The sequence below is a fragment of the Glossina fuscipes genome, unplaced genomic scaffold (genome assembly GCF_014805625.2).
Source record: "Glossina fuscipes isolate IAEA_lab_2018 unplaced genomic scaffold, Yale_Gfus_2 114, whole genome shotgun sequence".
In the NCBI taxonomy this organism is placed as follows: Eukaryota; Metazoa; Arthropoda; class Insecta; order Diptera; family Glossinidae; genus Glossina; species Glossina fuscipes.
Genome location: NW_023998457.1, coordinates 4,504,068 through 4,521,252, shown reverse-complemented (window position 1 = coordinate 4,521,252; position 17,185 = coordinate 4,504,068). Strand labels below are relative to the sequence as shown.

The following is a 17,185-nucleotide window of genomic DNA, read 5'->3' as shown; positions in this document are numbered from 1 at the left end:
TCGCCTTAAGGCGAAAAAGTGCAAAAAAATGAATTATCTTTTACACGAAACACGATCACTTTCAAAGTCGAACGATGCTCACTAGTCAGTGTTGTATAATAAAAGGAGGTAAATACGCAAACATGGTAAAAATTTGTACGTACCTATTAGTGTAATTAAGAATATAGGTTAGGTACCTTATCGGACGTTCTGATGCATTTTTTCGGTTATTAAAAATTAAAAGGCGAATCGTCTTTTTGATAAAAGAAAAACTTTTCATAATTTAATAAACAAAAGCTCATTATCCAACAGGTCAATATGATAAAAGTAATTAAATCCGCCTTGAAGAAGAGAACTGTTTGCTCTTCCAGTGCAATTATGCATACAAAGGCTATCCGATTACATTGTCGTATGCAAACTCTTCAAAAATGCATGTATTACTGCAGCAAGCGATTACCCCACGAAGCCCTGCATAGCGCAATACGAAGATTGTAAGTGGCGAGAGCGGGAGACTTTGTCTCCCATTCCAAGATGGTGTCTTGCAATGTGGCAAACACACATAACCTACCTAACCTGTTTTATTTTCGCCTGTAACTGGCAGGGAAATTTCAAACTCTTTTGATCCTCTATTTGATGCATTTCGTTAAGGTCATAGTCTGTTTGAAAAATTTATCAAACTCCTAATATGTATGTAAGGAAACAAATATGATTTTCTCTCTTCGAGAGTGTAAATAAACCTTTAGAAATACTATTGGAATCTACGACCAATTTTCCAATATTTGAACAGATGAAAGGATTAATTCTACACTTACATGTAACAGAATTATTTTTTGACAGAATTTATATGAGTACCTTAAAATATAAGATCTAATTTATAAAACTTATCGAGCCTGCCCTCTGCATTAGAGCAAAATTACCCAAGTCTATCATATTCTTGGTATCTTGGTACCATTATCCTACGATGCGCGCTTGGCATCCTTCTCTGGATTCATCGTCAGCCGCACTTATTTAGGGCAGAGAAAGGGTTAATTTACGTTTCTGCTCCGATAGTGCTGCCCGCTTGGAATCCTGCCCTAGGCTCATCATCTGCCGCGCTTTGAGAGAGATTAGGCGAGCAAAAAGGCGATCGCATCCTAAAGGGGAAACCTAACGCGTATGGGGACATATCGAGGACAAAGAAATCGTTTACAATATTTATAATTTTACATTAATAAAAACCGAGGGAAAGCTAAAACTGCAGAAGTTTTAATCGACAAAGCGAACAGCAGAAAAAGGGGGCGATAATCTCCGCAATAAACTTTCTTGCGGCGTCTGAGCTGACTCGCACATTAAGGGACAGGAAAATACCACCTTACACTATATACTCATGAATAATTTCATAAATTACTGACGTGGCCTTTAAAGAGTTTACTGTAAACATTTTCTTAACGTAAGATTCTGAATGATTTTTCTTTCGTCATTTTAATGATTATTATGCAAAACAAAAATTTTAACTCTCTAAGCTAATTAAGCTTTTATATATGTATTTTTTTTTTTAATTTAGCAACTCCAACAGCATGGCCGCTAAAAATATTGATCAAGTTTAAACAATCGTTGAGCAGATCGTTGCGAAAACTCCAACTGTGGCTCACATTTTATTAATCATTTAAACAAAATGCGTATCGATCGGAAGGTAAGCTTTAAAAATAAATAAACAGCACTCATTGCAACCAAGGACGTCACTATCCGATTTCATAGCTTTTCGATTTTTGCTTAAACGTAGTTGGTGAATTTATCTATGTGCATAAGATAGCGCTCGCGATTGCTTCACCTTATTTTGCAGCGATGTTCGAAAGTCAGTCGATTAAGGAAAGTGCCAAACAACACTTCATAACTTTTATAGATGACGTCCAGGAGACATCAGTAGGATATCTTAAATTAGATGCGGGTATAATTGCGTTAAAAGTACTCGTTGACTACGTGTATAGTGGGATTATTATGGTGACCGAAGAAAACGTTGAAGGTTTGCTAGCCGCTTCGAATTTATTTCAGTTTACCTGGGTTAAGGAACAATGTGAGAAATTTCTGAAGAAGAGCATGAACTCAACGAATTGTTTCCGTATACGAAAGTTTGCCGGTAAGAATATGCTAAGAATATATATTATATATTATTATGTATATATATATAATGTTTGGTTCATTTCAGATATGCATCCTCTTAAGGATCTTCACGACTACAGCCACAAATATATTTTAAATAATTTTGATAACTTAATAAATGAAGAGGAGTTACTATTGCTACCTTTCGAGCAGGTAAGTAAGAGAAGCAAAGGAAGACTAGAATTTGAGATAACATACTGCATTTTCCTTTCATTTACTAAGTTCGAGAATGTGAAACCGTAATTCCTCGTTGGCGATAGCAATAGACTTGTACATGGTTTGTGCAAGGTCTACGATGTATCGAAAAGTAAACTAACTTCTGTCTCGTACATGAATGAGCCCCGATGGAATAACTCTGCAATCTCCCTAAACGCTACTATTTACTCCGTGGGTGGAAAATGCGGTAAAAGCTTAAGGACCGCAGAGTATTATGATCTGGCTAATAAGAAATGGAAGTACATTGCACCGATGAATAATGCCCGCGTAGATTTTGGAATTTGCGCCTATAATGATTCGATTTATGTTGTCGGCGGTGAGGGAACTATGAGTACCGAAAGATACTATGAGTCCTGAAACGAATAAATGGTATCCGTGCCCGGATATGCCTGAATTATCTAGTTGGTGGAATCGTGCAGCACTTATCGAAAGTAGGATTTACAGTTTATCGCATTGATCTTATGGGCTTACTTCGTGCGTTTGTTTTGATCCGAGAGAAATAACTTGGTATAGTTTAGGCGATAGAGCAGGAGGCCCCGAAGAACGACATGAACTTTTTCCTTATAATGGCTCATTGTTTTGTCTTACAAGTAAGGACTTTAAACGCCTACATGTACGAGCAAATAAATGGGAATTGATGCCGTTTATGCGTTTCGAAAAGGTAAGATTTTCGGCGAAAAAAAGACTCAGAGTTCATGATGGAAATTATATCATAAAAAAATTAACTATACTAAATTTGGACCACCCCGGCCTATGTTTTGGATCCTTTTCACGATCGTTTGTAGAGCAGAAAAGACTAAATAAATTGTCTTATAAAATGAGGTGTAGGGTATTTAATAGTTGGCCTTGCGCTAGCATAATGTTCTTACTGTTTTTTTTTTTGTGATTGTATAACAACGCACAATACACTTCATTTGGCCTTTGTTTTAAATATAATTGCCAATTTTTTTTTAGAAAAGGTAGGCAGCAAGTAGACCACAGAACTTGACTGTATTTGTGAAAGAAAGAAAATTATTATTAACCTGCATTTGAAAAAAAAAATCTACTCCAGAAATGTGAGGCTTTTTAACACTATTAGCTTACCCAGGAAGATTAGTATTCACTTCAATATAAATTAAAAGAAAAAATCTATTACGAACAAAGATAAGGAGAAGTTTACCCAGGCATATGCGAAGTATGTGGATTAGAATGCGTAGCTTTCTCGACACGAAGAGTGAAGAAAGGAACATTCACTTGTCCATCTCTGAATATGGAGTGAAGAGATCTGTTCTGTTGATAATTCTAGACTATATAGCTTCTGCAATAACTTGTAGCTATTAGTAAAACAAAAGCATTTTACTGATTACACACGTTCTCCACGTACAGTTGTGGAAGGCAATCTTGAATACTTAATAGGCTCTATTAATTTGTTTATCTAACTGAATTTAAATAACACTATTCACTATTCCTTGCGAATATTCATTAATGTACATAAGAACAGATATCTAATAAGCCGGTATATTATATGCGTCCATAATGAGACTAGATTGTGTGTGTAACACTCAGGAGAATTTCAGATAAACGCGACTTTTGTTATTTACCAATCAACGTAGAATCATTTTCTGAATCGATTTAACTTTATCTGTCCTTCTGTCCCGCATGCCCGTTCCCGTACGTTTGGGTCCAAACTAAGGGTCACCATTTGGTATACTGACGTATTCGTTTTGCGTAAGTACGAACCCTATTGAAAACTAATTCGAACGAACTACACTCTCCATATAACGTTTTAAACTCAAACCTGTTTTTGTACCGTCTTCTTTTGTGCAGGTTTGAGTGCGCCTATAAAAAATAGTTTCCGCAATAAAACAAATTATAATTTTTAGAATTTCTCGACAAAAATCGCTAAGCAATGCAATCTTCGTGTGCTGAGTTTATATGTAAAATACGGATTGGATGCGATAATTCTATGAAGCCTCTACCATATAGCTACCTTTACAAGAACTAAGTCTTCGCATAATAAAATTTTTTTAATATTTCCTAGTAAGAATTGGCTCATATTAGCAAGCTGACATAAAAATTAACAGCATTGACTGTGGGCCACATAGACCAGGTAGGTTTATGCAACGCTTTGCCTTTTTCTAATATTTTATCATGAAAATTAGCCATTAGATGTGTGCTTTTACATGGAAGCAAAGAAAAATCTGTGGCATTTTATGAAGAAAGCAAATAAAAGGTCTTTTTAGGCATAATGATGTGGGATATTTTGTGTTTGGCCTTTCCCGACTACAATGTTTTCACATCTTTTTCTCTTTATACCTTATAAATATTAAGCTTCAATCTTTGGCATAAGATTTGTTTTAGAGAGTCTACTTAATCCGGTCTGCAGCTGAATTTTATTTGTGAATAAATATACATCTAAATAAATAAAGAGCAAACGAAAAAAAAAGAAACATGACGGTACATATCAAATGTAACACCACGGCATCCAAAAGATTTCAGCCCAGAACCCTGCCACACTCTGCGTATTCGCTATCGGTCTGCAGATAAGAGACAATAAGGATACGATATTTTCATCTAACAGCAATTAAATGAATTACTTAACTGTTGGTACAGAAGACATATAAAATATTCAAAGTTAAACTCCATAACTTTATTTTCACTCTCTAACAGTGTAACATGGCCACTAAAAGAACAGATGAAGTTAAGTCAATCTTTAGACAGAAATGTGAAAACTTCGACTTTGCCACCATTGCCCATAAAATGCGCAGCAATCGTGAGGTAAGGTAAACCATATGTAAACCATAACTTGTTGAAGTTTACAGATAACTCACTATTCGCTTTCATAGCACTTTGGTTTTTCTTTAGACATAGATGGCGGAATTATTTACGTTTATAAGGTAATGTTTGAAAGTAAGCGGCTTCAGGGTGCACTCCCAAATACACCATACTACAGTGAATTACCTAAACCTTCCAAACTTTTATAGACGATTTGCAGGAAAAAATGAAGGAATTTCATAAATTAGAGGATACGAACGCCATATCTATATAGCCATTGGCTGAATATGTCTATACAGGAATTATCACATTTACAAAAGATAATATTGAAACGTTGTTGTCTACAGCAGATTTATTGCAGTTTGAATGGATTAAGGAAAAATGTGGGGACTTCCTCAAACAGAATGTAAATCAAACAAACTGTCTTCGAATGCTTGCTCGAAAACTTGCTGATAAGACTATGATGGAATTCCTTTAAATATGCTCAGCAAGCTCCCGCTTACGCTCTTTCAAATAAACGTAAACGTGTGAGGCATTGTGCAAGTTCAACTGCAAATGTACTTTAAACCACATTGATAACTTAATTGCTCAGGAGGAGTTACTCTCTGCTATCCTTTAAGAAAGCAAGTAAATTACTCTATATAATATGCCAGCTAAATATTTAATTTAATAAATTTAAAACGATGTCTTCATAGGTAAACACCCAAGTTGTTCCATTCATTTGTGTAATGATCTTTCAATTATTTCACATTTCACTTTGCTATCTTAAGTGCGGCTCTCTTCTCACCTGTGAAGTATGCGTGCTTGTGTTTTGGTTTGGTTTGCCTATGTTATTGCAGTACTTTGTAGGTAAGGAGAGATGAGAGTGAGAAATGCTTTATTATACAATGCAATAGGACACACATGCTTGCATAGCCGCATTCATTTACAAGTTTGTCATAAGTTTTGATTAGCTACAGTTCTCTAGAACTGCAGGCATGTCTTTGAGCCGATTTGCCTTATTTTCAATACCAACGTGCGTGTAAGTAGTCCCAACGTGTTTAGAAAATTGTTATTATTACGGCCAGGAGAAAGCCGACACTTTGCAGTCGGACAGACGGACATACTTAGATCGATTCAGATCGAGAATATATGTAATTTGTGCGGTCTTTGAAGCTTTCTTCTGGGCATTGCAAATGTTTTAATAAAATAAATATGTCCTTCCGCCTTCGATGATGGGTATAAAAAAGAAAAATTCACAACAATGGAAAAATATAAGGGTTGGTAGCGAGTTGGATTCCAATTATGTTAACGTATGAAAAGGCCTTTATGAGGAAGACAGCGCTATCCGATAATTATAGTAGATAAGGTTACTATTTCGGAGAAGACTTTGTTCAAGACTACTTAACGTCCGCTTCAGGTGAATGTATAAGCAGTGAACATACTTAGAGATCTACTAAAGAAATATAAAATTGAAAATATATATAAAAAGGTGTTATGTTGTAGTGTTGACATCACTCCCAACAATAACAATAATGATTTTAATTGTTGCACGATATTGAAATTAAGTTCGTATGAATATGTGCATGAGCAGTGTTAAAAAACATAACGCGATGAGAACTCATTTGCCATCGCTGTCTCACTCTTATTGTATTGCTCCGTGTTATTTTGCTTGTCACACATTTTATTACATTTCGCTGTAAAAATGACTTACCCTGTTTCGCATTCACAGCGATAATCAATCGGTTGATCTATACATTTATGCATGCAGCCGCCATTACTAATCGAACATTCGTTTACACCACATTTATTTGCAGGTTCATCTTCGCTCTCGGGACAATCTTTTTGCTTGTCGCAAACTTTCGCAAGAGATATGCATTGACCATAACCACAATCGAAATGCGTGCTGGCATTGCACACAGTTTGTTTACGAAAATCTATATGAGAAGAACATGAGATATAAGGAAATTAGATGAAAAAGTATTAGAAAAACATACCACAATTGCGTTCATCGCTTCTATCGGGACAATCGTTTACACCATTACATGCCAATAGGCCGGCAATGCATGAAAGATTATCACACTGGAATTGATCGTTACGGCAAGTTTTATTTTTACAATTTTCTCGATGCTCATCATCGCCACCTGGGCAATCGGCTTCGCCGTCGCATAACCAATCCAAATTGATGCAAGTGATGCGATCCTTGCATTGGAATTCCAAACGCAAACAAAGATTAATAGTTTGAGTGAGATTTGAACAGTCCTGCGATAGAATGTCAAAATAGAATCGAAAAAGATGTGAGGAAATTTATACGTTGTGTTCGCAACTTGTAAAGATAAATGAAGAAGATTTAGAAAACTGAAGAACCGTTAAGCAAACTAAAAAATCTTAACACATTGAAGACGGGAACCGTGAATTCCTCTCTTCCCGTGTTTTGTTTTTTAGCTGTTAGCGACAGATGGCGGAAATTCACCTCATTTGGAATTTCATGCAATATTGTATTAAAAACTAGAATTGCTAGTAAAGAGAATATGAGCACATGAAACCAATAAGGGTGAGATTCTGCTTCTTTCATGGAAGAATAAACGATTAGTTCATAAGATTTCAACTATTCATGACGCTAGCACAGTTGAAAAAACATATCGGAATGGTACTATAAAAACAAAGTCTGCTTGTATCGATAAATATAATACTTTCATGAAAGGTGTGGATAGAGTAGATCAGTTTTTGTCTTATTATTTAATACTCCGTAGAATGATCAAGTGGCCAAAAAAAGGGGTCTTTTGGACCGTAAACAAAAGGTTAAACTCTACAGCCAAAATAATGTATAAAATTTTCTTACTAGAAATTGCAAAAACATGGGCTAGTGAAGATGTAGTGGCGGGTGCAAAATCTGGACCTTCTACTGCTAGCAGACATGCTCCTTATCAGGATCCAACAGGACGATTGTCATTGAATATGTGACTACATGTTCCAGAAAAAATTGTTAGCAAAGGCAAACAAAAAAGTAGTAAGAGGAGCGATACTCGATATATTTGCAAATTTTGCTCAGCACCTCTCCATCATGGAACTTGTTTTCAAACGTATCATACCAAAGCAATACTGGAAGTAGCATTAAAACATTAAACTTATGTTAGTGTTACACTCTATGCGGGAATTTAGGCCACACACTGCTCAATGCACACCGTCTTCAATGTGTTAAATGAAACGTTAAGGTTATAAAAGTAATTTGCTTTCGTTAAATTATTGTTAGAACATAATTTGTTTAGCAATTGATGTTAAGAGAAGAAATCGAAGGTAAGAAGTAACGATCTTCTTGAGAGAAGACAATTAACTGAAACTACAGAGAAACCTTTGAAAAAATCTAATACAAATGATAGCTGACCGTAGGGCTACCAAGGCCCACTAAAGTAACTTAGAGAATGTAATATTTTTATACGGGAATAAGTTGCATAATTTTATGACCGGGCTTTGTAATACTGTGATCAATATTCAGGTTAAATTGCGCAGGTATATTGATTATCAGGAATAATTTCCCTAAATTGGTAGCATTACGACACAAGGGACACTTGTGACAAATTTCGGGTCGTAAACGTCATTAGGGTGTTGCAGAGAGAAATTTTGAGTTTGTCGGGAAGAAATGTTCACAAGTGGTACATAAAACTCAAAGAAGGTCGAGAATATGTTGAAGGCGAAGAGCGTCCCGGAAGATCATCAATCTCTACCGATGAAAGTCACATCAAACAAGTCAAAAATTCGATGCTCAGCAATCGCCGTTTAAGATGAAGGGACCGTATTGACGCTATTGGCATTTCAAATGCCTTTTCAAATGCGACTTTTTAAAGTAAGGTCTCATATTAGAAGTTTTCGATACAAGTGGTCCGATTCGTTTGTCTTCGGCCCAAAAAATGTCGGTGTACGGATATACATATACCTCGACCTCGACCTGGCGACCTATCGGTTGAAAATAAGAAAACAAGGCGGACAGAGGGACAGCCAGCATCGGTATAATACAACTTGGATCCATTTTGAGTTCTGCAAACATTTGCACAAAGTTAATAGAACCTTCGTATAAAACCAAAATGAATTAAAGTTGATTACAACTTACGATCTCATCAGAACCGTCTGAGCAATCATTTTCTCCATCGCAGCGCCAACGACGATGCACGCAAGCGCCTGTATTACATGTAAACTCTTCGTCCTTGCACGATAATATCGGGCAATTTTTCTCATCACTACCGTCTCCACAGTCATCATCCCGATCACATTTCCATCTATTATGTATGCAACGACCATTACCGCAAGTAAACTCATCTGAACGACATGTATCGTCTTTAATATGAATAAAAATTTCAATAAAAAAATAAGAATTTAAAAAACAATTCTCTTTTATTGATTATTTATAGGGGAAATAGATATAAGGCATACAAATCCCGGAAAAGTAATGAAAATAAAATAAATTATAAAAACAAATACGGGTTACAAGATAATTAATATTTTGTTCGATTATTTGGAAAAACAAATTTTTATTTTAAGAATTAAATGAAACTTTCAGTTACAGGCAAACAAAAGAAGCAATTTATGTTCTGCTTGCACCGAACTTTTAAGCGCCTATCATTAACTCAAACCTGAAGTAAGATAAAGTTAATCGTATCTCGTGTAATACATGTTTTTCTAAATACCGTTGTCAATGTTTTAACTCTTATTTCCAGATGCTTTGCAAGCATTCAATTAAGAAGTGCTAGCGCATGCTAGCAGTAGACTTGGCTCTTTCGAACCAACTCTTATTAATTTTTGCACTTTGATTCGTGCGAGATTGTGAAGAAAGAGAGTTCGCGACAGAAGGAGAGAATTTTTAAAAAACGAAGCATTCCTCAATTGTCCGAAAAATGGAAAGAAAATTATGATTAGGAATAGAGCATACTGTGAGGAATAAAGTTACCCCCGCGACAGGGGTGCTTTTCTTGGAGAGTCATCGAGAGTATCGGGAGTTAATTGCTTGCAAACTTGCTTACCGCATAGTCAGCTTTAGTGGAGGTCCGGGGTATAAACACATGGCTGTGGAAAGACCTAAAGATTCTGGAGGGCGATAATGTGCCTGGCATGCGCCGGGTTGATATTTTCTCCTTATACAATAAATTCGGCGGAAAGGGTAGTTGGGTGGCTTCCCAGAAAGTATGGATAATCCGAATGCAAATGCGTATCATTCATTCCAGCTGGATAGCATGAATAGTTGAGAACGTAAAACCGAAGCCAGTGTTCGTGAGTTCAAATCTCAATGCGGCAGAGTTTAGTCGTAGCTAAAGTGAATGCTAATTAGACACGTACCTTTTCTATCTTTATCGGCCACCTTTCTATCTTTATCGTTCTCTTCCCTCATTTTTTTCCGATCATCATTGTATTACACGAAGATCCCCTGCATGCTTGGTCATTCTACACAAAAAAAAACCAACTTTAAATATGCTATCCTTTTTGTTTTTTAATCCCCATTTCATTCTTGTGGACTCCCACGAAGAAAAAAATTCGGGGAAGATGGAGATTTAAAAGTCAGTAGACACCAGTTCAAATTTTCTAGTAATGCTAATCAAAAATATATACATTCTTCAAATTGAACATAACCTCGTGACGAGTACAAAGCAAAACAAAAAAAAAAGAAAAAAATACCAGGAACAAAATTTTGTTGGGAATTTTTAACTGCATATATAGGGCTAAAAAATGTCTTATTTCTTACAGCAGGAGGTCTCATCCGAACCATCCGAACAATCTCTACTCTGATCACATACCCAGGGAAGAGGTACGCATTCACCTTCGCCAGATTTACAGGTATACTCGTCAGGTGAACATGTTTTGCTTTCTAGGGAAATAAATTTAAGAAAAACAATTAAGAAAGTTATATTCGGCTGGGGCCGAATCTCGCATATCCACCACTATGTTTTTCGCATTCTACTGTCCAATTTCTTTTATTTGATACCCATATCGTCAGTATTATTAAGAAGAAACAAATCGCGGTGTCTACCATATTCACTTTAATATTAACCCATTTTTAAGCAGATAACATATCTTCATTTAGGAAGTGTACAAAATAGTTTTAAACATACGGTCTTGTTTGCCTTCTGATAAAAAATTGATTGAAAAAAGTGAAAAAAACAAAGTTCAGTCACTTGTAACTTGATCCGATTTGGCCCATTTTCAATGCCAAGCCGCTCGCAAAAGCTTTCAATGTTTCTCATAAATTTGAAGTTGATATTTTCGTTTTTGCAATCAGGAGAGTGCCAAACAAATAGAAATACAGACGGACAGACATGGCTAAATCAATTCGGAATTTCACGGCGATCAAGAATATATATACTTTATAGGATCTCTGAAGTTTCCTTTTGAGTGTTGCACACATTATGGGGAAAAACAAAATGCGTACACCTCCATCTTACAGTGGTGGGTATAAAACGAAAAGAATATTTTGTACGGTTATTCCAAATTTTCTATTATTATTAAATATTGTAATATTACATAAGTTTGAAGCCCTATAGAAATGCATAATAGGCTTTGATAGCGCTTCAGAAAGCTTTTAATTAGTTTCATTGGCTGGTCTGTCTGTGTGTGTGTATAACGAAATCATTTTTCATTCTTTGTAAATTTACTGACAAACAATCAACACAGAGCAGCAGCCTTTGTTTGCGGTTCTTATTGTATTCACATTCTTTAACAGTTTTGGTAATGGACGTATCCATAGATACAGATGCTCTTTCTCATATTCGTTTGTAAGTTGCACGTATGTTTGTGTGTGCAAGCAAATATTTTGCAGACAAACATAACTTCAATGTCTATTAATCTTCGAAGGGCTTGTGCAAGCATAGAAAAGCAAGCGCAAGAAAAAGTTTCAAAGCAATTGTGCGAGATTTTTCAATATTTTTCTCTTCCAATCTTCCTCCAGATCATATGCCACTAAAATCAATGAATGAGGCCAGCAATTATTCATACTTTTAAAGTAAACTGGAAAGGTTGAGGAACAGAACCGTTTTCCGTACATTTGGCTTCTCTTCTTATTTGATGTTTTAAACAATTGCGACAACTATCGTTGCTCCAATGTGTTTTGCATCTCTCTTACTGTTCAATGGGGTGATAAACTATACTTTTGAGGGAGCATAGATATGCCGAAACTCTCACCTTCTCGTGGTAATTAGTGGAAAAGATCTTGACCGGCGAAGAAAAGTTTAAGGCTTGGACTTTCTATAACTTGGCGACAAGTTTTCTGAAGGTAACTTAGGTGTACACTGGCAGAAGCATTCTTCTCTCATAGACTATTGCAAAGAACGAAGTACTAATCAACCAGCTGGTAACTGGTTACGTAAAATATTGATATAGTAATAGTTGGGCACGGCACCGTCTGGGCTGTATTTGCCTCTTGCTTCCGAGTAGCAACAATTCTCAATACGGAGCAACTAAATAAATTTTGTTCGGTTGTGACAGAATCATGAACTCAACACCATTATCCTAAACATGTCTACAAAAAAGAGAAGAACGAAATTTTCAAACCCTATAGTACTGGATGGGCGCGGCTGATTTTTTCCATTTCCAGAATAAAAGTCAAAATTTACATGATGCGGTACTTTACGAGTAACAGGCAAAGAAGGCTTTCACAGCCTTTGTTACATAGGCTTGCCGACATTATAGGCATGTCCTTTGAAAATTTTGGGTCGTTTTCAAGTTCTTTTCCAAATTGATTGGCGATATCTCTTTTTTTATGAATATTGGAAAATGTTTAACTGACCGAGGGATATTTGAAGCTTGGTTCTGCGCGTTATAAAGGTGTTGAGAATATAATTAAACTTTGATGCACTATAATATTGGGTAGGCGTGGCTATTTTTTTCCGTTTTTGTACATGCACTATAACTTGGCCATCAGAATGCACGTTCAATTTTTTGGTAGATTAGTTTAGTTTAGTTTATGAGATATGTGCAAAATAAACAATTTTTTTCTTTGTGAAAATCACAAGGTTTTCGCAGTTTATGTGGAACTGTAAGCGTCTTCTTCGACCGATTTGGCCCACTTTCAGTACCAGCCTGAGTGCAAGATTATTCAATGCTTATACCAAATTTGAAGTCGATAGCTTCATTTTTGTGACCAGGACAATGTTTACAGTAGACGGACAGACAGCCAGATGGATATGCTTATATCGAAATTTATGAACCATCCTTCTGGCCGTTGCAGATATTTTGACAAATTGAATATATCTCTCGTTCTTCGGTAAAGGTTATAAAAATGTATAAAATAATATACCGAGCGTTGAACGAATTCTTTTGAGAAAAGAGAAAACCAAATGACTTTTATTTTGAATGTGACCCTAACTGATTTTGAGGACGATTTTTTAATGGGGTCTGATGGGAAGAGAAAATATTCGAGATTAATCATGATTTAAAAAAACATTCTAAGATAGACTGGCAGAGGCCTATATATAGTAGGGCAATAAAACACATAGGCGGGATGATGCGTCTAAATCGACTTTAGCGAAAAACGTCACGAAATTTTTCATTGACAAAACATATTTATTGCGATCTCCCATGCATTACTAAGCCACAATATCATAAATCTCTTGTGGTAGATGTAAAAGTGTAAGTGTAAGTAAGTGTAGTATGCATAATATTTTGTTATACGTTTTTGTTTTTTTTTCTCTTTTTTAGCAATTTTTAGCAATTTTTAGCCTTAAGAAGAAAAATTTCATAAACTTACTGCACATTGAAATTAATTCATCAGAACCATCAGCACAATCGTTCTCTTGGTCACAACGCCATCTGTTGGGTATACAATTACCATTGTTGCACCGGAATTTGCCATCATCACAAGAAGCCTCTGCAAAAAATGAATAAATAAAGACAAATAATAAACAATAATTAAAATTAAACAAAAACATTATAGTCGGGCGAGGCCAACCATTAAATACCGTAACCCATTTCGCTGTTGTATGGCTATTTACTCGTTTTGGTAATAGTGCATCAAAAGACACATATTAGTTTCATACAAGTGCTGTGCATATACTTTTCATGAAAGGCCGCGTATTGAAGGATGGTCAAAACATCACGTCATAAAAAATGAGAAAATAGAGTTTCTCTCCTTGCTTGCCTTTCATGATAGCCCCTAAGATCTAAATAACAGAAATATGTGATTCATAGTCCCTATCGTTCCTTTTTTTGCTAAGTTGCCATTAAGGATCAGTTTTCATTATAGAATGTTAAAAATTCAACTTTTTTCTGAACGGGTCACTATTCAAGAGAAAGCTTATATGAAGTGGGTTCCAAGAAGTGAACCCACATGGTTCAAATCTAGTCTAACTTAATTTTTATGTCAAATTTTTACTATGAACAAACTTTCATTATAAAAAATTAACAATTAGGCATTTTAGGCAGTTTAGGCACATAACGGTTTACGAGGTCCAAATTCGGTAATTTGAATTCTTTGCAAATTGACTATTATGAATCAATTTTCACAATGAAATCTTCAAAACTATAATTTTTACGATGTAAGGATTCAATTTTCGTGGGAATGGTCGATCGCATAAGAGGAGATTCAGAAAATTGCCCCAGCTGAACTACATTTTTCATATCAATTTAGAATGTCGAAGTACTATTACTAAACGAGTTTTCGTCGATTGGTATAAGAGGAGATGGACCTATTAAAAGCACTTCTGGGTATTGTGTGTCCGCAAAAAGTTACTATAATCTGCACCACAAATGGTGTAAGATGTAATTAAAATCATGTTTTTAGAAAAGAGAATAATTATTCTTATGTTGTTGTGTACTTGCGAATCAACTGTACATGAGACATGACGATTAAGTCCGTAACACCAATTTCTCCTTTCAAATGTACCAACAGTGCTACGTAATGTTCACTAGTGAGCCTTTTTGCCCGGTCGACTTTTTTGGACGGTCTTTGCTGGTTGCCATTGACTCTTCTGGCTGCCAATTTGATTCTGAGTGTGGTGATGAATCCACGTTTCACATATTCCATGAAAAGATCCTTTTAACTGCACCTAAATAGCTCTAAGGAAATGCTGCTTTTGGTGAAAAGTAAGCAAACGCGGTAGCCTTTCTGAGCAGAGATTTCTCATTGATAAATATTCATTCCTATTAGTGGATGCACTCCTTTCTGATAGCACTATGATTTCAGCTTTTCCCACCTATGTTCACTTTTCGATCTTCAAAAACGATTTAGCGCACTTTCTCTTATGCTCTCTGGAACGACTGCATTTGGCATCATCAGAAGACAGCAAATCATCAACAAATTCGTTTTTTTAATAAACAAGAATCGCCATAATGTCTTTCAAGTCAACGCTGGTTGTGAAAGAGTAACGTCACTAAAGCAAGACGAACTTGTAAAGTAATGGTCGCAATGTCGTTAAAATGTTGACAAATTTCGTTTGAAAATTGGTAAGATCTAAAAATCATATGGATTTTTCAACTGTGGCGACGTTTATATGTATCCCTGCGACGTTATTAACTGACGCGATATGTGTATCAATTTTTATACTCTTCACAGAGGAACGGATATTTTTTTATTTTGACAATCTGTGGCCCATAAAAGTGTGTACAATAAATACAAGATCATTATTCGCCTTATATCGGACTGATATCAACCTTGTTGTTTTAGTTGTCGTCACGCTCAAAGTAACAAATATTAGTACAGAAATCCGTAACTTGCCGCATACGTTTCTAGTGGCATTCCTGTGGTTTTATACGTCTTCTCTCTACATCAGATACTGAATTACAATTTGTTGCAAATATGTAAAAACGGTTCCTATCATGCCGCTAATATGCCCACTATTCATAAAATTCTTTTTTTTTTGTATATCCATCACGGAGGGTATATTCATTTTGTCAAAACGTTTGCATCACCCAGATGGAAGCTTTAAAGAGCCCATAGGGTATATATTTATTCTCGGTCAGCATCAAATTCTATATCGATTTAAGCATGTCCGTCTATCCGTCTGTGTAATGTCTATTATAGACATTCTTCCGGCAAAAATGAATCTATTGACGTCAAATTCGACAGGAACAATGGAAGCTCTTGCAGGCAGGTTGGTATGGAAAATGGGCCAAATCGGTCGTAGGACGCGGCTACAATTTCACGTCAACTGAGAACACCTCTGTTTATCAAAAGGAATAAGAAATTGTTTTTTTACTCATAAACTACAGAAAACAAATCAACATGAATTTCAACGTATATTCTATAGGCGATGCTGCAGTAGTTGCACAAATTGAGAAAAATTGACCATGACTTCCCAATATATACTGTATCAAAATTTAATTTTTTTTATTATCTTTACAATGCACGCTTCAAAAATTCTATAAAGAGTACAAATTTTTGGCCAATTTCAAATTTGGAATGCGGTTATGTATGTCCGTCTGTCCGTCTGCTCAAGTGTACGCTATTCACCGTAAAAAATACTTAACAAATATGAAGACATCGCCTGCAAGTTGGCAAAAGAATCTGAATACAATATAAAATCGGTCAAAGGACACACCTACATCGTTCACAGAGCTAAGCAACCAAAATTGTGAATATCTTTTCTCTCCAAGTTTTTTGGTTGTTACTCATAAAGTACTACATATACATCTTATAAAATTTTCACTTTTGTTTTGAAGATAGAAGAAGTCGCCCGCATTTGCTCATAACTGCACTTGGTGTAAAAGATTCGGTGACGATCGAATATAATTTTCTTACTTGTTATTGATTAGTTAGGAATGATGGGTATGTAAAAGCTTGGCTGCTGGCACTCTTTGCACAACATAGTCTATTCATCATCGTGCGATAGCTACTCAATTTTCGGTTTGCGGTCGAGCTTTTGTATATAAAACAAATTAATTAGCGAACATCAATATATCTCTCGTTGCCTATGATACCATAATTAATGTATTCCAACGTAATAAATTAAGCATTCACGTTTTAATGATGAAATCAAATTCAGATTTTAAACATAAGCATAACACACTAATGTGTACAAGAAATAAGGGAAATTTTTGTTTTAAAAAATATAATCCCTTCCTAACTGTAAACTCTTCTTTTCAGGTCGTCCGTAAGTAAATTCTTCTTTTCTAGGTTATTCCATGTCGTCCGTTAGTAAAC

At 35.6% G+C, this 17,185-nt stretch overlaps 1 protein-coding gene across 1 annotated transcript in view; it reads right to left on the bottom strand.

Annotated features, from left to right (window-relative positions):
• LOC119639922 (low-density lipoprotein receptor-like) overlaps nt 1-17,185 on the bottom strand; it is a 97,923-nt gene that overhangs the window by 17,651 nt on the left and 63,087 nt on the right. The window contains exons 2-6 of the mRNA XM_038037646.1: nt 13,796-13,915; nt 10,799-10,921; nt 9,176-9,399; nt 7,065-7,329; nt 6,782-7,004 (exon numbers count right to left, since the gene is read on the bottom strand). Coding sequence (XP_037893574.1) covers nt 6,782-7,004; nt 7,065-7,329; nt 9,176-9,399; nt 10,799-10,921; nt 13,796-13,915 — 955 coding nt within the window. The remainder of the gene's footprint in view (nt 1-6,781; nt 7,005-7,064; nt 7,330-9,175; nt 9,400-10,798; nt 10,922-13,795; nt 13,916-17,185) is intronic.